The sequence below is a fragment of the Phallusia mammillata genome, chromosome 6 (assembly GCF_965637545.1).
Source record: "Phallusia mammillata chromosome 6, kaPhaMamm4.hap1.1, whole genome shotgun sequence".
Classification (NCBI taxonomy): Eukaryota; Metazoa; Chordata; class Ascidiacea; order Phlebobranchia; family Ascidiidae; genus Phallusia; species Phallusia mammillata.
The window spans coordinates 15,852,090-15,873,215 of NC_137257.1; the positions used below are offsets into that span (position 1 = coordinate 15,852,090).

Here is a 21,126-nt window from a genome sequence, read left to right on the forward strand (position 1 = left end):
TTAATATTGCGTTCAAGTATGATACAATATATACATCAGCTAAAATTCATAACTTCTTACAGTTTGTTTAGTGTATTGAGATGTATTTATTGGCCTAATGCTTTTACAAATGTATTTTTGTTTCATAACATCGCTGAATCGATGGTGTTAAAGGTGCATCACGTGTTAAAATCGATTAACCGTGACCACGAGAGACGAAGTTGTTTGTTTTCCATTTTTTTTCTTAACGTCGAACTTCAACTGATTGGGGGGGGAATTATTGCACCTACGAAAAGCCAATGAAACCTTGAATGAATCAGCGCAAATAAGTCCTAAATTCGTTTATTTGTTTGTAGTTGTTAAAGAATAACATCATCCGCAAAAAAAATTGATAATGGCAGACAGTGATGAGGATTTTTCTGACGATTATGATGACGAAGATATAAACGATTATTACAACAATAACGACGATTACATTGAGAGTGACGAAAACGACGCTGATAGCAAAAATGAGGAAACTGGAATTGTTTCAAATAACAACAACATAAAGTAAGTGAAATCAAAATAAAGCTTTGGCAAGTTGTTTTTAAAAATAACATTGTAAGATTCGTTGCATACAAAAAATGTGAAGTTTTTGTATCTTGTACTTTAAAGAAACATATATTGTGTACTTGTATGTTAGCTTATGGCAGTCCATTTTATACGAATACAACTGTTTTTGAATGATTGTTTGGTGTTGGAATAGATATAGATAAACAGTTGCTTTGTGGTGTAGTGTTTAATCTTTATTTGAAAACTGTTCCATTAAGAAGAAATGCTGTCTTTATGAGGCTTTTTTAAGAATTTTCATTCCTATTAATCAGGTAAAATAGTGTGTGTACAAAATGCACAACAAAATTAACTTGAATATTGCACAACAATCTATGTTAAACACCTTTTTCCAAAACCAGTTTTGCAATTTATTTATGAGTTGTTTCATACAGGAAGCGAATTCAGGAATTGGAACACTTTCAATATGAAACATTCACAACTGAAAATGTCAAAGCAAAGTTGTTAAACGATATGGAAACAGCCAGTGGCACATTAAATATATCACCTTCACTGGCAAGAATTGTTTTACACCATGTCAAATGGAAACTGCCTGTAGTTAGTACAAAGTAAGCAAAGAATATATGTTTGTAATCAAACAAATTAGTACTATTTTAACAGTTACTGATGAAGTCTTATTAAACTGATATTAAAGTAAGGAAAAAGGGTAATTCTTAATGCAAGTCTATAATTTAAGTGATAATACTGAAGAGTGTTAGACCTTTCAATCGACAGCACGGTCATTTATAGTCACTGTTTATGTATGAAGAACTGATGATGCCTTTTAGGTGAAATGTATATATATTTCATGTAAATTCATTGACTGATTTTGTTACTTGAAACAAATCTTTCATTAGTAGAAAAGGTAGTCTAGTTTTTTTTCATTTGTACAATAAAGAGATGGTTAAATACATACTGTTTCAGACAAACAACATGTGTAAAACTGCTTAAACATTCATTCAAATTGGCTAATTGGGTGGCAATTAGTTGGTTGAATGAATTGATAATAACTTTTATGTGTGTGAAAGATCTAATCAACAATAATAGCTCTGAATTTTTTTAGGTGTAGTTTACCTTCGGAAAAGACCAAGTTACTTGTGGAAAGTGGTGTTCAATGTAGAAGTAGGCCCAACATCAAGACAGTTCGGCCAAAGAAAATTCCCTACTGTGGTGTTTGTCTGGAAAACTTTGCAACTAATGACCTTTATGCCTTGTCATGCAAACACATGTTCTGCGAAGGATGTTGGAAGCAACACATCGGCTTCGCTGTAAAAGATGGCATGTCATCAGGTACCTGTTGGTGGTTTGTTACATGGCTAAAGTTAATATATCCCTAAAGATAGATACTTTATTATGGGTCCCCTTCCCTGAAGGGGACACATATTGTTTTTGTCCGTATTTTTTTTTTCTTTTTTTCCGTCTAACACGGATTTGTTCCCACGTTTTGGTCAAGAAAGAATGGTTCAAACTTTTTCAAATTTACACACATTACAGATATTGGTCTAAAGATGGTCCATGTGAATTTTGACCCCGTTTGATCCCTCGGTTCACCCACAGGCCCCCGAAACGTAAAATTTTTAACGCTGGTTTGTAATGCTCGTGTGGTAAAGAAAAAGTGCTTCAAATTTATTCAAATTTGGACATATGTTAGTTATTAATCCAAACTTGATCCTCCAGAAGTTTAACCCCGAATCACCCAGCGATTCACCCACAGGCCCCCGAAACATAAAATTTTTAACGCTCGTTTGGTAAAGAAGGAGTGCTTCAAATTTATTCAAATTTGGACATATGTTAGTTATCAATCTGAACTTGATCCCCTAGAAGTTTGACCCCGAATGACCCAGCGGTTCACCCACAGGCCCCCGAAACGTAAATGTGTCTAACGCTCATTTGGTCAAGAAAGACACTGTAGGCAGAAGTACCAAGAGAGTAACTCACTGGTTTACGATAGCGGGAGGGCTCAGCTTGACGTCGGACAGACGTTTTACGAGACGTCGTTTCAGTGATTAGAAATCAGCTGTTTTGCACAGCAATGCTATGTCGTTTTATTAAGTTATCACCCACATTTTTGGTTTTTGCGAAGGTTTTACACCTATGACGTGATTTAAACCTAATAACCGTGCTTTGGTTTTGTATATGTCAAGCAAAACTTTGTTAATCAAAGTAAAGATGAAAAAATAAACTTGCCTTTTTTGCAAAATAAATGTTTTTTTAAATGTTCATTGTCAGGTTGGCCGCCGCATGATTACGGGTTACTTAAGGTCAACTAGTAGGTATTACAAACACTGTTCAGAACTTTCTTTCGTCATAAGGTAGCGTTTTTTTTTTGACAATCAATTTAGGAGTCAATGCTCTAAAGGCATGTAAAAATTAGGCTTAACGGTATTGTTGAACACTCAGGACGGCGTGCTATTGAAAACGGTGTCAAAAGGTCAAAGAGTCGTTTGGCGTGTGCACCCTGAGAGGTTACTACAGATCAATGGTACTCGTTTTGGGAAACAAAGTTAAATGAAAAACAATTTGTTATGTATACACTTGCAGCAAATTGCTTTTTAATTTAAAGTGTCTGTAACACAACTGTTACAGCTTTCTGAAAAAATTGTGTTCAAAACCCGACCTTGGACGACAATATGTGGGTCAAAGCAAGAGATTAAATTAAAGTATTTGTTACGTTCTTTTTAATGTTTTTGTAATTATATGACAATAATAGTGCAAAAAGAATATGAACAATTTGTTTTATTGTTGGGTTAATGCTTTCTAAAAATTTGTCCTTAAGAATCTAAAAATCACCGCAACATTTGTTTACTGTCAATCCGCACAAACACGCGTGTGGGGACCCATTTATTTTTGTGTACAAAAACAATCATACATGTAGATCAAATGATGTGTATAGTAAATTGGTAAATATCATGTAGAATATATAAAATGGAAGTATATCAGAAAGCCACTCTTCTAGTTATTTAATAGGTGTATCCAGAAAATTTTGAGAGGGAGCCCAACGTTTTTTTTAGTAACATCAATCAATAATTGTGACAAACGATTTTGTGTTTGACCTTGTAACTAGTGTTTTTTTAAGGTGTTTTGGGGGACCGAAACGGTCCCCCAAATTTCTCCAGCGGTTTCCTAAAATTTGGACTTGCAATTCGTTAAAGCAAATATGGTTATTTTTTGGTATTTAAATGAAACACTTGCGGTCTCTTAAAACTACTTAGCGGTCACCCAAACCAAACCTTAAAAAAAACCTGCTTGTAACCAATACAATATTAAAAGTCTTTGACTCGTTTTGACACATTTAACATTGGTCAATACAAATACAGTTTGATACAATTTGTTGCAGTTAACCTATAAACTCTCTGTAAAATGTAAGGAGGTTTGTTACTGTGATATACTAGTTAGATAGTTTTTTTGTGCATATAAATAGAAACTTTGTTTGTTTCTTTGTACAGAATACTGCCACACAGCCAGAAATAAGACATTTTTAATGATGTGATTCAGAAGTTATATACACTATTTGTAAAACAAATGTTGGGTTGTCATTTTTTTAAAATTTGACTATTGTTTTATAATGGACTGTTGCTGCATTTACTTAAATATGTAGTTTATTGGATGTAGTTTATTTGATATTGGATAAAAGCAATTAAACAGCAATACAAAATGCATAGCATTATCTGTTCTTGCTGTAACATTATTACAACAAAGACACATGACATTTTAATCAATTTTTTGAAGCATAATTGTCAGTCATTATTGTAAAAAGGGTATGCCTGTCTGGGTCATATGCGTTAACATTATTGTCCTTCTTCACAAAACAGGTATACCCTGCATGGAAAACAACTGCACATTGTTGTGTCATGAGGACTTTGTTCATCAATTCCTATCTGTCAAGTCAGGAAGTCTCGAAAGCAACTACTTACGTCACCTGCTGAGAATATCAGTGATGGAACATTACCAACTGCGATTTTGTCCTGGTGCTGACTGTGATATGACGCTGTACGCAGAAAAACCAAAACCTAGAAAAGTGCAATGCTCAAAATGCAAATACATTTGTTGGTAAGTTGGTAAAATAGCTGTACTGCTTTGATTCTGGTTTTTCAGTGTTAGTCAAAAGCCCAAAACCTATCTGTGGTACTCAATGCCGCATGTTACTACATTGTAAGCCGTTTCACTGGACACAAATATACCTTGCGATAATTATAATTTTGTGTACTTTTGAAAGCGCTGACAGTGAAGTATTAAGGTTTGGATTTGGGGTTTGTGATTGAAATAACAGTACAGTTTGGTCTCAATTCCCTTGTTCGGGCTGGTATTCTCACATTCAACACACCATGCAGTATTTAGTACCTCCCAATCCTAGCACAGCTTAGTGTTTAAATTGCGAATGCGGTTGTTGGTAAGCTGTTAAGTAAACACACTTTTTAGGTTTGTGGTACAGTGTAATGGTTTACAGCTGTCTTCTGTTGTTTTTCTGTGTTAGCATTCTGTTTTGGGGGCAAGATTAAAAGCCATTGATAAAAACTTTAATTTTGAAATTTTGAAACCTTTTTTATAAATCTAAAACTACCCTACTACTATAAGGTATATATTTACAGATGTGTGCTGTTGGATACTGCTTATTCTAGATTTTGCCAACCATTTTTTTTGATAGATAATTAAGATATCAAATACATTCTATTATATAATACAATCACCTCATATGCATAGATTTACGGTGACAGGGTGACATGTATTCCTCCAAAAAAGAAATAAAACACAGGTGTTACAAACATACATATTGTAAGTTTGTCACTCATTTATGTTGTCAGAAAGACCACCCACATGACAATGACAATTCAATAAGCCAGTTTAAACCGGTTGACCATAATACTTCCAGTTGTAATCATAATAAAAGCGTGTGTCTTGAGGTTTGTTACAGAATGTAAAAAGTAAGAACTGGCATTGTTATGTCCTTGATCTGAGTGAAACCAAAATATTCAGGACATAAATAACAAAAATACCCAATTTTGTTGTGACAAAATAATATTATTTCCTTTAACTAATTCGTATTTTCCAAACAGTTTTGAATGTGGCCATCCCTATCACACACCAGCCGATTGTTCGACGATTCAAAAATGGCTGACAAAGTGTGCTGATGATTCCGAAACTGCAAACTACATCAGTGCAAACACAAAAGATGTAAGAACTTGTATTTTCTCATTCCTATTTATAATGAAATGTGTTTTGGGCAACCCCTGGTGTAAGAGTCAATGTTGGAATGTGGGATTATTTTTTTAAAGCACGCCAAATGATTTGCTATCTCATATTCACATACTTTTTGAAATAATTTCATTGTTATAATAGCCTTAATAACCACGCTACACACATGATTCTGCTTCCATTTTAGTTGATTCTAAATTAGCTGACACAAACCACTATTTCATACAAAAATGTTTGCAAGCCAAGTTAGTGTCATTTTGAATTAACAAGTAATTTGGCATGCAATATTGAAAAGGTTTATGACGTCTGCTGTTTACTTGCTTTCAAGCCATTCTATGTGTGTCACATATAATTGAACACCGTGGTGTGGTAAGCCTTATGTTCAGTAAGCTGCCTTTTAGCAAGAAGTAATATTTTGGTCCTTTTTTGACACTTCATAATGAATTTTAGCAACACTATATGCATTATTAAGTTTGTTACATAGGTTTGTGCTTTAACCACAAAAACTTTTGCGGATATAATTCATACAAAAGAGAGAAGTTTAAATAAAAATCATTAAACTATAAAGTTTAGCTTACCTGAATTGCAAGAGGAATAAAAGTGAGAAAATTTCACATACTGCTAAATTTGGCAAAAATGGTAGTTTTTACTATTTGTTGAGTCTGATGCTTAGGTATTGTTTTTCATTTGTTCAATGTATTGCCATAATGCTGTACTGTTATACATTGGTTTGTATGTTTATACCTGAGTTTTCTGAACAGTGAACTTTACGCCTAACATCACTTTATCATTTTTTTATAGTGTCCTGCCTGTCACATATGCATTGAGAAGAATGGAGGATGCAATCACATTGTAAGTTTAAATAACTTCATGTTGACAATTTAAGTAAACACTAAAGAAAACTTATGCGGTTTTGTTGATTTGATGAGCATAGCTATTTATAGTTATTTGACACTTAACTGTGAGGTTATATAAATAGTTTGTGTACTCACTTGACATTTATTTTTTGTTTTTTGCAGCAATGTTCCAAATGCAAGCACAGTAAGTAAATTGTTTTTAAGTAGACATGCCTACGCATTTAATTATACAGAAAATTGTAATGGATCCAAAAACTGATAGTTTTTTTTCAGTCATCAACTTGAATTTTAAGTTTTCCAAAATAAAGTTACGAGTCGACATTTTCTAAGTTTATTAAACAAAAAGTAAAGTGTCTCTGTTTGAATAAATGATATTTAAATCAATTTTCTAATTGCTTTAAATTTTCTAATTGTTTTGCTTGTTTTGATTTTTAAGTGTATTTATGAGACATTAAACCTTGTTTAACCGGACCAGTTTGGACCAAAAAAACATTGTCTGAATTGACGGATGTCGTTTAGTTTACAACATTCATTTGTACCTCAAGTTTTTTTAGAATTAGGTGAAGATGGGGATTAATCGAATCCGGTTTAACTGAGGTTTTTCTATAATTGCGATTTTTTTAAACAAATATGTAATTTGTTAATAGTGTTTAATTAACTTAATTAAATAATTGCAGATTTTTGTTGGATGTGTTTGGGTGATTGGAAAAACCATGGCAACTCATATTATGAATGTAGCAGATACAAAGAAAATCCTAAGATTGCCAAGAAGAGCCAACAAACGCAGGCTCGTGAAGCACTGAAAAAATATTTGTTTTATTTCCAAAGAGTAAGTTGACTTGTTATTGCTTATATGACATTTTTTACAACATGCTCATACAAGTTATGGTTTGTTCTAATGTAAGTCATTTCCAAGCTGTTTTTAATTTAAAAACTGGCATAAAAAATCGAGTACCAACATTTACTTTGTAATGACTAAAACTAAATGATTGGGATTAGTATAAAATTGTTTTCATTCTTTGGAACTGGCAATATTTACAGTTGCATAACTATGTTAGCTTATAGTTAAATTTACAAAAGGAAAACAATTAAAAATGTAACAAAAATAGGTTGTCTGTATCTTAAGTTTATAATTAAACTAGTTTAATCTTGAACTATTACTGATTATAAAATTACAGCCTGTATTCAAACTTACAAAAGGAAAACAATTAAAAATGTAACAAAAATGGTTAGGTTGTAACCAATTTTATAATCAATTGATAGCATCAGTAGTTGCTAAAAATTAAACTAATATGTTTTTTGCAAAACCATTGTTTACGACAGTAACAAAAAAAAATTGAAATAACTTTATGCCTCACGATAAAAATGGTCTGAAATTCCTAATATACACTTCAGTAATAAACAAATTATTTATTGAAGTGAACTTTTAGTGCTTTTAACGTAAACAATGCTGGCAACAAAATTTCAAAGTAAAAACATCAAATCATCCGCTGTATTTTGATAACACATGCAATACGCTTTTATAAGCATCATGAGTGTCTGAAAACAAGTAGTATCTGGATAAAACAGTATTTTGCTTTACTTGCAAGAAGATTCATTAATAAGAAAAGATTTTCTACTGGAAAACAAGTTACAACTGAAATTTCCATTTGCCTGCCATGCAATATTCATCAGTTTACGTTGCTTTGATACATTCCAGTGGGAAAACCACAACCAGAGCTTGATGTTAGAAGCTCAGGCTCGGACACGAATACAAAAACAAATTGAAGAAAAAGTGAATAAATGTCAAGGGACATGGATTGACTGGCAATATCTGATGCGGGCTGGAGAGCTTCTTGCTAAGGTGCATATTTACTGGGTTTTATTCACTATAGGAGTATTATTTTTACATATTTTACTGTCTGGCAATGTTAAGTCTGACCTTTTATGTTGTAAGTATTCAATTAAGTTTCCTTTGAATTTCTATGCATGATGGATAGGTATATATTTTAGGTTTTTCTTTTTAGGTAGGGCAAGGCTTCTGTATTTTTTGACTTGAAATATTATACAGTAAACCTCTGTTAATTTGGACCAAAAAATTTATTCGGGCTAGACGAAGATTCGAATTAACCGCTTTCGATTAGTTAAAAGCCTATCTTAAAAATCATTTGTACCTCAAGTTTTGTCTGAGTAAGGCGAATATCTAGATTAACCACAGTTTACTGTATATTTAGTTACAAAATACATGTTGAAACAGGAAAATTGAATGTATTCTATAGTTTTGCAAAAACAGACCACAAAAATTTAAAGAATATGTAAAAAAAATGACATTTTTGTGTTACGAAGTGTATTTTTTAAGCTCTTTAAAGATTTCATTGTGGTTTATTGCATGGAGCTGTTATGTAACCCACTCAAATAAGGCTTGTTAACACATCAATTTACATCCCTTGTTTAAAGTGGCAGAGTTAGCCCTTGGGTTTTAAGCTTTCTCTTGTATTAGGTTCTGTTGTTGTAAAGACCTTTGACAAAAATGTAGGTCATTTACAATTCCTGTGACCTACTAGACTACCAAGTAAATAAATACTTTATTAGAAGTCAACACTAAAACCTAATTTGTGATTGTTCTTTTTGAAACATATCCTATACTGTTTTTTGCTACATTGAATGCATAATGATTGAACTAAACGGTAAGTACTAATAGCATTCATTGTATATTAGGACTTTTTTATTTGCCAGCTGAAATGGAAAACTGAATGAATAAGTTTTAATAGCATAAGATTAACATTTGGCAGTTAATGCATATCCCATTAAAAAAAGTTTTGCCAATTAAATAAATTAATGCCTAGTGGTTAGTTATATGAAACATAACTCATAAAAGGCTTTACCAAATAAACAGGTTTTAAAGCACTAGTTTACAAACTTTTGCAAAAAATACCCACATTAATATGGTTAATTACAAGTAAAATGACAACAACTATATGTGTGGTGGTGGCCAGACCAGACACACTTGGATCATAAAAAAAATGTTCATACAATATATTGCTTTGAAAATTTTATGTATTTGTTGAAACTATGACACTCATTTCAAGCAGAGAGACAAACAAAGATGAACTATTGTGTTTGGCTAAACCAGTGGTTCCCAACCTTCCATGGACAGTGGCCCCCTAAAAGTGTCATTTTTGTCTCGTGGCCCCCTTCATGTAACCTTGTAAGTCCTGTGGCCCCCTTAAAATGTAAATGGCAAACTCGTGTGGAAATTGGATGCTAATATCGGCTTCAAACGCAGGTCGAATAGAGTAAATAAGGGTCCGCATTCGTAAAAAGCCTCAATATACACAAATAGTATGCAAAATAGTTTATTAAATTAGGGAATTTTTAGTGGGTGTTTCTGGTAAATCTACACCTGTGGTCTACACCAAATCTACCCTGAACACAGCAGGTGGCCCCCCTGGGGGGCCATGGGCCCTGGTTGGGAACCACTGCGCTAAACTGTTTGCAATTATCCTCAAAATTGGTTCCCAATTACAACCTAGACCAAACTACAAGACAATTAAATTTACATACAGGTCTGCCTGGTGTGGTCATTATTTTTTCAAAAACACACTTACGATCAAAGCATACGAAATCGCGATTTTAAACTGGTTTAATCCTGTTCTGTTTAATTTTAACTCTACGCTTTACCAAAGACTGTGCACTGCGCAACACTGTATATTTCAACTTTGACACGCCCTATAGCCCTTGTCTCATATATTTTTTAGTACGTTGTTTCGAATCAATGAAATTTGTTTTTTATTCCACACCAAACAAATATAAGGTTCAACTTCCGTTCGGGTTTTAAGGCAATCGTATTTTCCGGTTCGGGTTCAGTTCAGATTTAATGAAATAAACCGCTTAAACCGGTTCGACTCCCTGGTTATAATTGCCTCACACAAATGTTGCTTTGTTTTTCGTGCAGTTTCAATATGTTTTTTGAAACAGTTTAGGTCGGATTTTTTGCCTAACCTTCAGGTTCAGGTGCGAACTGTAGGTAGACCTACTGCTACTAACGTTAGATCTTACAACAGACAAAGAAAACCTTACCCTTACCCTAAAAGCCCGAACGGTCAACATTTATACACAATTTAACCTATGGGCATTAAGCAAACTTTTTCTGTTGTGTTCTTTTTTCTAGTAGCTCTGTCTAAAATTTGGGCCTCAAGAACTTACCTACAACCCATACAAAACAGGCAATGGTCGTTGCGATTGCCACAAATACATAAAAAATGCTGTTTTTGATCCTACAGTGCCGGTACACCCTTCAATACACATACCCATTGGTGTATTATGCTGAAGCAGGGCCTGAAAAAACATTATTCGAATATCAACAAGCCCAGCTCGAAGTTGAAATCGAAGGTTTAGCCTGGAAGCTTGAACACGCTGGCGACTATCAAAGAGGAGAAATTGAAAATCAAATGGACGTTGCAGAAAAACGAAGACAAACGTTGCTGGCCCGTTTCGTTTCAGACTAATCCCTTCTTGTTTGGCTTTTTAATGCGCTGAGCTGTAAAAATCATCGGTATTCTGTTTTTTTTTGTGTACGACAGTGTTAGACTCAATGTGTTTCGTTTTTGTTCTTGTTTTTGGTAATCGATAGATACTGGATTCCCATGTTAAAATCAAAAACATTTTGTTCATGACCATGTTAACACGCACTTTTACCAATTTTTTGTTCTTTTTTCATGGTAACTGCCCATAGCCCGGTCGTAACGAACATTTTCTAACACTATAACTTACACCAGACAGTTTTAATAAATACCGTCAGGTGGCACAAAGAACTTCTTTGAACATTTCAAATGCAATTTGTTTGGGTCATTAGGGCTGGGCTGAGGTTTTATAATAATAATAACAATAAATCAACATAAAAACTTAGTTTCTAAATTTAAATTTAATTCCCCATGTCACCCTTAATTAAAAAACTACGCTCTTTACGCCACCTATCGGTATTTAGCAAACTGTTCTGTATAAAAATTTGTCAAATTACAAAAAATGCTGACTCAGCACATTTTCACCTACCCATCGTAAGCCTGGCGAAAATTAAAAATGTGTGTTTTTATGCAGTCTGTAAGGAATGAAATGCCGAGTTTGTGAATCGTTATGCACCGTGTCTTGTTGTACGCTTAGCTGTGTGAAGCGCCGTTTGCAATTATTATCCGAACGAAATAATGTGACAGGCACAATTTTGTTGTTGTTTGCTTTAGTCAAGTGATAACAAACGGCCAAAAATGATTTCCACTTGTGTGCTTTCTGTTGATATAAATAGAAACTGTGCAGAAAATATCGATTTTTTTCTAAATGTGTTTTGCGCACAGCGAATTTTTTAAACTCGTTACTTATTATGCCTGCATGGAGATGTTGCACACCTAAAAACTGGAATTTCAAAGATTATTCTGCACCTTTTAATGTCTGACTTGTGGAATTTTTATCTTATTTCTAAAGACTGTGAATTTTTGTGGCACAAGTTGGTAATCGATTGTTAGAGAAGTTAAAAAAACAACTTTTTCATAAACGTTAGATTCCAATTCCCACAAAAGAAAAAAGCAATTGCTAAGTTGTAGGTCTTGATTTTTTTGCTTATGTTCGATGTTGCGCTTTCCGATCTGTTATTCTTATTCCGTACAATTTGCAAACTTTTGCCTTGTTATAACACCGTATCGTGAAACGTTTTTTTTTCATGACTCTTCTTGTTGTAACACAAGGTATGCTATTTAGTATTGAACGCTAGTTTTTAGGTTAATACGATGGTCTGAACCTGGCGACTAGTTCTGTCGCTGCGTACCATCTTACCCTGTTTGAATGGGTGGACCATAAGATAGGTGTATTTGTCCTGGCCAGGCCTAGCATTCTAAAACCAGCAAGGTAACCAATTATGTCCAAGACACGAGTTTCGCCCCAAACCAGGGCTGGTCAGTTTGGGCCAATTCTTGATCTGACTTAAATGAACATGGCAGAAATCTACTCACGTACCACCTGAAGGGCTCCGGTGTACCACAGGTTGAGAGCCACAGCTTTGAGGGCCTAAGCCTCTATTCTAATTTCGTCATTTACCTGATAAAAATACGGTAGTTGAATAACACAAAACAATAAAAATGACACGATGTATTTACGCAACAAACATAAAGTAAAAATTGGTTTTCCTACAGATCCTCAGTGTCAAATAGGCCAATGATTAGTTGCGACATAACAATTTAACAATGTCGCAACTATTCAGTGAAACCATACACAATTGATTACCTAAGATGAGGTTCAAACAACAATATATTACATCAGTGGTTCCCAACCGGTGAGGAATTTACTTTAATTTTTAAATGTGGTTTGAAAATAGACACTTTAGCTCTGGGAATGTAACATGTAAAGTTGATAAAAGACCCAATTTTAAATGATCTTTGTTTGGTTTAGCATCTACTATGTAGTATATTGGGGGGGGGGGAATGGATTGAATTGCTAAGTGAGGAATTTGTCGATAAAGGTTGGGAACCACTGCAGTAGATGTTTAATAGCCCCAAATCCCAACAATACAAAAAAAACACTGTCACATAACAGCAGGTAAGTTCGATCTTACAATAGTTCATAAATTTTCAAATATGCATTATAAAGGTTTGCCATACACCTTTAAACAGACATGAAAAGTGCACAGGCAGTTGAAATATTTGTCAGCAATGGCGTCCGACAGCGAAAAATGTCCCAAAACACAGGCCGCTAGCTTGTACTACAACAGTAAGGCCTTTAAGCAGGTAAAAATACTATATTTTTCTAACAAAAATGCAGAAATAAGTTGCACAATTAAAAACAAAAATAGAAGTTAAAAAACATCTTTTAGTGAACTATAGAATATCTATTTCCGAAAAATGAGGCAAAATTTGATGTTTATTATAAATTATTAGCATATTGGTGCTTACAATAAAGGCCTGTTCAACAGATGGGTTTCGACAATATTTAAGAATACACCAATGACCATAATCCGTTATAACATTGGTCCCCAACCCGAAAGGAATTCACCCCAAACATTTACTTTAGTTTTTGCATGTAGTTTGAAAATAGACACTTAAGCTTTCGGAAATAGGACCTGAGAAGTTAAAAAATGCCCAATTTTAAATGATCTTGGTATGGTTTAGCATCTACTATGTAGTATATTACGGAGGAATATACATGTTTTGAATTTTTAAGGAAGGAATTCGTCGGAAAAGGTTGGGAACCACTGCGTTATATCCACTAAAAAATCGCCAGTTAAAAAAACGAATTGGGTTGACCGGACCAATCTTGCTAAGAACCACCTGGTGTGCAAACAAAAATGACAAAAAGTTACAATGAAGCACCCATAGTTCAATTAATTCAAACACAGCAACAAAGAAAAAGGTTCTAAAATTGCTTTTCAATGCAAACACGCGTTCCGCAGAACAAATATTGCACTTGGGCACAAAACAAAATCCATTTTGAACTTCCTCATTACTCGGTCATTGAAGATGCTTAAAACGGTGACTACGCCTTAATCAGGATTCCACGTAAATCTGGGGGGAGGGAATCTGTTATGGAGGTGATTTGGTTGTTGAGTCGTTCTAGCGTTGCTGCGGGCACCTCGAGCCTGTGTGATGTCACCATGGAGATTTTCTGACGTAATCGCAACACCATGTCAACGATTTCGACTTCACTTTTTTCATGACACCATGATTCAAGATCCTAAAATAAATACAACGATGAACGAACTAAAGAGTGTGCAGGATTACAGATTTTACAATAAACTTAAAATGAGTTGAATTACAAGTGTAAATGTATATTACAAAGAAAAGTAAACCTCGGTTAATCCCGACCCGTTTGGACCCGAAAAATTTGTCTGGATTAGGCGAAGATTCGTTTTAACCAGTGTTTCATACCGGAACGGAACGAAACGAAATAACGTATAATTCGTTCTTTTTTTTCGGTATTTCGGTCTTAACAAAAGAACATTTCTTTCTGGTCTTTAAGCGAAAAAAGAAAGTTGCAACACACAAAAATTATTGTCGGTGGTTGTGTTGTTACGTCACATCACATTTGTCAATGATGGTCAAACAAATGTAAATTGTAAGAGCTTAACGGCGCGAAATTTTCAGCAATTGTTTCATATCAAATGTTCAGAACGAAATACCGGAATAAAAAATAACGGTATTTCGTTCCGTTCCGGTATGAAACACTGGTTTTAACTGACGTCGATTAGTTAAAACAGTGGTTTTCCAACCAGGAAGGAATTTAAATTTGTACAGGTGGTTTGTAAATAGACACTTCAGCTTTGAAACGATGAACCGTAAAGTTGATAAAAAAAACAATTTTAAATCATCTTTGTACGGTTTAGCATCTGCTATGTTGTCTGAACTGTAAAGGGAGGATTTTGTCAAAAAGGTTGGGAACTACTGGTTCAAATACTGGACGCTTATTAAAATAAAGATTTTCCACTTGGGGTACTGCAAACTCATTTACAACTTACTGTTTCACTTAAGGCCACAAGGTGGAGTGACATGATTTTGGCTTCGATTTCAGATCTCCTTCTCAGAAACCATTGCTCGAAGTTGGGACTTTGAATAAAACGCTTATACAATCCAACCCAATCACCCTTGGTACCAGATGTCAGTTGAGGTCCATTGTTTTCCACCATTTGGAAAAACTCTTCTGGTCTGAATGGCTTTAGAGAAGGCGGGGCCTAAAAATGCAAAATCACCAAGGTTTGATATAAAAGCACCAATCCAATAAATGGTAAATAAACTGCAGAGAGTGCACGCCGATTTTGACATGTAGGGTCTCTTCAGTGCAGCTGGTGACAAGACATAGGCCACATAGCCATTTACGGCAGGGGTCGGCAACCTTTTTTGCACTGCGGACCGGTTTTGAAACTAAAATTTTATCGCGGACCGATTTTCAAAAAAACTACAAATATATAGCTATAAAAACGCTGAAATTAGTTTATCATGCCCGGGATACATGGGCAAAATGTTTCATAGCATTTAACCTGAAAAATTGTACGGCCCGGTAACGAACTCCTCGCTGACCGGTACCGGACCGCGGACCGGCGGTTGCCGACCACTGATTTACGGCACTCAAGTTTGTTAGGCGTAACAGGCAGAAAAGCTATACCTCGACCAATTCTGTTCAATGCCACAAGTGTGTATTAACCACAAAGGAAACTGGTTTACAATGGCCAAAGGTTCGTTTACAACTCTTACAAGTCAAAGTAGATTTAACCAAAAGACATACTGGATTAGTAGATACCTATTTGGGCCTAGAAGTGCATTCCTTTATAGTGTACTAAAGGAGTCCGCAACCTTTTGAATGAGGCCATGCCAGTTTACTTGTTATCACTCAATGGCCATAGCTTCGCAGACCAACCAATTTGGTGTGTAATGTTTATTAGTAGATGTAGATGGGTAGGGCTCAAATTTAGCACAGTACTAAAATACCATAACACATTTAAGGTTTAATATCAATAATCACCTCTGCCAACAGTTGCTGGCCCTGATGTACTACAATGTTTATACAAGTGTGCTAAATGTTAAAAGTTTTTCGTTGTTTGTAATTGTATGTCAAGCTCTAATGCTAAGTGTTGCTTATGTTTAATTTAAGCAGTCATTTTGGCCAATTTTCAGAGATAATGTACAATTAGATAAAGCAGCCACAAGGCACTAACCCTTATTCAAATTTAAACATGCACATATATGAGGGAACTTGTTTAATGTAGGACTTAACTTTTCTAGCATATGCAACTGACACAAAGGTAGTGGTTCTCAACCCTTTTTTTACTTAGTGACCCTCTTTAGGATTTTTAAACATAATATGACCCTGTTCAAGCTCTTTACAAGCACTACAAATAACCATGAATGCATTTATGCAGTGATTTATGGTCAAATATCAATGTGACAAACAGTCTTTTTGGTGTCTAGAAATCTGTTAAACCTGTAGTTATGTTTAAAACAATTGTCATACTATATTAAACCTTTTTCAGTCAAAATAAGCTGCAATTTTTTACAGGGTTATTGAAAAGTCATTGATAAAATTTTTTGACATGGATAAAATGACCGAAGCACCACATAGGTTGAAAAACGATGCCATACATTAATGTTCTTTTGTCATACATGTGCTGTTTGGATTGTTATTAGTGTTTTATGAAAAAATAATGCTTTACTTTGCACAAAAAATACAGGTGACTCACCCTTAATGGAGAAATACATTTCTGCAAAGGCATGAGACTAGCAAGGTAGCGTTCCAACGGTATAATAAAACTCTGCGTTAGTTCAAGAAAATGTCTTTCCAAAAGTGTGGATTGTGCAGTTCCTGGTCTCTTACCAGCAAGACCCTAACAAAAAATGTAGTTCAATAGTTAAAAGCAATTTGAATCTGCAAGGTCATGACTATGTAACTTGAAGGAAATTGGTTTGCTCAAAAAAAGGTTTTAATTTTACTCATATTAAAATGCAATTATTTTTTCCTTTTTTGGGTAGTTGTACTTTGTGGTACGATGTATGCTATGTGGCTTTGTGGCAAAAGTATTTTTTTCAGTTGCTTTTGAAACAAGACAGTTTGTAAGCGTATGTGGCACATTTAATAATTCATCACCTAAGTATCAGAGAGAGCCTCTTCGCAGCTACAAAAAGAAAACTTCGTTAAAAAATAGTTTTACTGAGGTGTAAGTGACGTGTGTTCTTTTCTTCGCGTTATGCGCTTTCACGGTTTTTATCTTTCGTGCGTTTCTTATCTTTTATTCCGTGTTTACAATCAAATTTGTATGCTTTCAGTTGAGGAATGATGGAACTATTACCTGTTTCTAATTTTAATCCCTTTTATTGCTCTCTATTGACACTGAAGATGCTTTTTAGTGAAATTATGTTTTTCTTTAAAACATTGGCAACTGATTTAAACTGGAAATAAACATTTCCCAAACTTGTGTTCATTAATTTAAAATGCAAACATAAAGCACATAAACCTTACTTTGGCAAATGTCTTTAAAAACAATTTGTCTTTTTTCAGGAATGGTTTATACTTGGTGTAGACACCAGTCTTGGAATCAAGTGCTTTTAATTTCGATGTCTTCTTTAGTTTTGAATCATTCGAAAGCAGCGATGGATTTGATCCTCCAAAGTTGCCTAAGCCCATGTCCCCAATTCTTACAATGTGGGGCCAGTGCTGAAAAGTTTTGGCAAAAAATGGATTTGTAACTCCCAGAATGACACGGGGTCTGTAAACAAAGTTCCATTGTGTCATGATTTGCATGTCAACGTAAAAACTGACTTGAGCACAAACTAATGCTAACAATATTTTTTAGGATAAAAACCCAACATCCTTATGCTGTACAGGCTAATTGGCATTGTAGCTCAATTTTTAGTTTTTACACTAAGGGCATGGTATATCTGGTCTTGACACAATTGCATATGAAACATAAAACTTACGGTGCTTGAGTTTTTGTTGTGTATTCTTTGAACTCACTGTCGTGAATGGTAAAAAATGGGCGATAATCACAGTAGCATCTAAAAATAAAAAATATTTCACATGATAATTAATTGCGTCATAAACAACAAAACAACCAATACACTGTCCCATTTACACAATTCACACACAAATAAATTTATTTAACTCTAACTGCTAAAAACATTTATTGTGTCAAACATACAGTAAACCACAGTTAATCTGGGCCTGTTTGGACCAAAAAATGTGTCTGGATTAAGGCGAAGATCTGATTAGTGATGTTGACTAGTTAAGGCCTTACCACATAACAAATCATTTGTACCTAAAGTTTTGCCGAAATAGGCGAAGATCCAGATTAACCGAATCCGGTTTACTTACTGTACATTGGTTAATTGGCCACAATAACTCACCTTAAAGGGCTTATGCTAGACACTAGTGCTAAAACTGTTGAAGCACAAACAGTGGGGGATGGAGCCATAACTACCAATGGTTCACCAAGTAATACCAGCTCCCAAAGCAGATGTATGTGGGGCAGCACTCCTTGTAAACTCTCAAACAGGTCGATGCGATTGATTGAAGATAAAGTGAAAGGTGCTAAAGATGCAACCTGAAAAATGGAAACACAGTAAAAGTCAGTTAAAATGCATTTGGTTAACCGGATCTTCACCTAATTCAGACAAAACTTGAGGTACAAATGATTTGTAATGTTGGGTTTAAATAGGTGCGGGGTAACCGAGGTTTAGTGTATGGTATATATATAACAAACAATAAATATGGATTTTTTACTGTTTGCACACATTCTGTACAGAATTAAAAATTTAGAAAAGATTTCAATGCACTGTAGCTTGTAAAACTACAGCAGGGGTCGACAGCCCCTGGCTCATATGACAAGATTGGCAGATTATTCATGACACACCAAATGATTCAAAAGATCGCATTTAAGTACTTTTAAACATTATTTGAACTGTTTGCATTTGTTATGAGGTGATAGACAAAATAATTAAACCTATACCTACAAATATGTCTGTTCTCTAACTACTGTTCAAAACAGCACATACACTATTGCACACACAAAAAATTGTGAAATGCAAAGCCAAAATTATTTTGACATAACAATGGCCCTTTGACTACATTGCCAAAAAGCTGTTTGATTCCACATTTATGAAGACATCTTTACTTCCACCATACAAACAGCTATGGAAGGCAATAAAATGTGACTTACGTTATCTGATGCTTCAATCAACTTTCTTCCTGGTTTGTCTTGTTTTGTTGGGATTCTCACATGTAGTATCATTCCCATTAGTGGAAGAGTCAGGGGTTTACCAGGAACTGGACTTGGCCATTGATCAATATCATGACAAGCTACAATTAACAACAACACATATAAAAAAGGGGGGCAAATATTTATATAAAAAAGGGGGGCTATATTTAGAACAGTTAACATCACTTGACTCTGTGCAACACCGTCAATAAGCCTGACATACTATGATTCAGTTTGCAAGTAGTGCGAAAGGATCGAAAACCAAAATAACAACAACCATCACAACTAAGACATAATGTGTTAGCATCACTGCATATTTGGTTCTTATGCTTGTCACAGTACCGCAAATTTAGAGTATATGTAGCCTTAACTACCTGCTTCCAAGCATGGTTCTCCATTGTCAAAATATTCTGGAGCAATGATATCAGCGATGTCTTTGAAGAAATTGAAATAGGGCAATGAGCTTAAAAGCACCACTGACTTCTGGAAATATCCTCTTTTCAAGGTCTTATCCCTCACTTGGCGGAAATACACATAGCCATAATAATGGGTATCATCTTTCTGTGAATAAAAATGTGAAAACGTTTTTGGATAAAACAATAGCCAAAACACATTAGATTTATTACAAATGTTCTATTCCTACTGATTTGCTTTTAAGGGATCTAGACCGAGAATAGACCATTTGTCATTTTGCTTGGAGCAAATGTGCCTATGCCTTGGTCATTCACTGATAGCTTGGTGCTCTGACATGGCTTTTTGAGTTTAATTTTTACTTGGTTACGTTTGTTCGTATTTAGACAGCACATATAGCAAAGCACTGCTTCAGAACTACAATTTTTGTTACCCTGTGATACAATCTCCTAACATTCAAATTTACCAAAAAAACTTAAGTTTTTTGACATTGAAAAGGTAAAAATGTTGGCCTTTTACTGCAAATAAATATCCACTTTACTATTCAGTTATCAGTATACTTTGGCTTAAAAACATATCGCTCTTACTGGACTATACTAAATTAAGGCTCTGAACATTGCACAAAATTACCAGTAATGTTACAGGACAATCCTTTGAGCAAAGGTAATCAGATTCTGTAAGTTTTCGTCTTGTAGACCTTCCCTTTCTTATACGAAAGCAATACTGAGTATCACCCATACATCCTGAATTTGAGTCAGGAAAAGCTAAGTAGCAAATGTTGCTTCTTTCAGATTCACTTAATTCAATGTGATTGGGATAGATAAACTGAAAAAACACCAAAGGGTCAGATAGCACATAGAATTGTTACAACAAAGCAATGATATTCATATAAAATTTGTTTCCGCAAGATTCAGATCTTGGCAAAATATTTTAAATTAAGGTAAAATGCATTTTTTGCAATGATTTATCACATTAAACGTTGAAGTATACATCCCATGGCAGTTTACTTTACAAACATTAAATTTGTATCAAAACATTAAACATGGTTATTAACTTATTACCTCCAAGGCTTGTCCTAATTCCAGATCAAAAGTAACCACACAAACACAATGCATCCATTCTGAAAACTGATCCCATGGTAGAACCGACAAAACCTCCTTGGTGTCTGTATTTTCGGCAGTCTCCATGTTATTTAAGCAAGGCTGTAAGTGCAACAGAACACACAAACTTCGCTGCCTTTTCCCCTACTATTGATAACAAAACTGTAGCAAGTCACAAATAATGACAAATGTCAACATAAACAACCTTCAGAAAATGTTCTGCTCAATTTCACGCTTGGTTTGACAAACTTGGGTACCACACAAAACTAGCATTTTTCTTCATCTAAACTACATTTTT

General features: G+C 34.6%; 2 protein-coding genes across 3 annotated transcripts; one reads left to right on the forward strand and one right to left on the reverse strand.

Moving 5' to 3' along the window:
- Window positions 1–221: 221 nt before the first annotated feature.
- LOC145232160 (E3 ubiquitin-protein ligase ARIH2-like) lies at window positions 222–12,298 on the forward strand. Of its 2 annotated transcripts, XM_080096686.1 has the most exons (10): window positions 222–528; window positions 963–1,136; window positions 1,631–1,857; window positions 4,380–4,617; window positions 5,622–5,739; window positions 6,562–6,612; window positions 6,780–6,801; window positions 7,295–7,446; window positions 8,317–8,460; window positions 10,880–12,298. In XM_080096686.1, the coding sequence occupies exons 1-10, from the start codon at window positions 374–376 to the stop codon at window positions 11,102–11,104; spliced, it is 1,506 nt and encodes a 501-aa protein (XP_079952812.1). In that variant the 5' UTR covers window positions 222–373; the 3' UTR covers window positions 11,105–12,298. The 2 variants fall into 2 exon arrangements, with proteins under 2 accessions (XP_079952812.1, XP_079952813.1); XM_080096687.1 differs by lacking the exon at window positions 963–1,136.
- Window positions 12,299–12,716: 418 nt separating this feature from the next.
- LOC145232159 (protein DENND6A-like) lies at window positions 12,717–21,027 on the reverse strand. Its single transcript, XM_080096685.1, has 10 exons — window positions 20,790–21,027; window positions 20,359–20,553; window positions 19,692–19,878; window positions 19,279–19,418; window positions 18,467–18,663; window positions 18,041–18,118; window positions 17,583–17,829; window positions 16,807–16,950; window positions 15,091–15,303; window positions 12,717–14,309 (listed from the first exon to the last, which is right to left on the reverse strand). The coding sequence occupies exons 1-10, from the start codon at window positions 20,913–20,915 to the stop codon at window positions 14,112–14,114; spliced, it is 1,725 nt and encodes a 574-aa protein (XP_079952811.1). The 5' UTR covers window positions 20,916–21,027; the 3' UTR covers window positions 12,717–14,111.
- Between the last annotated feature and the right edge of the window lie 99 nt (window positions 21,028–21,126).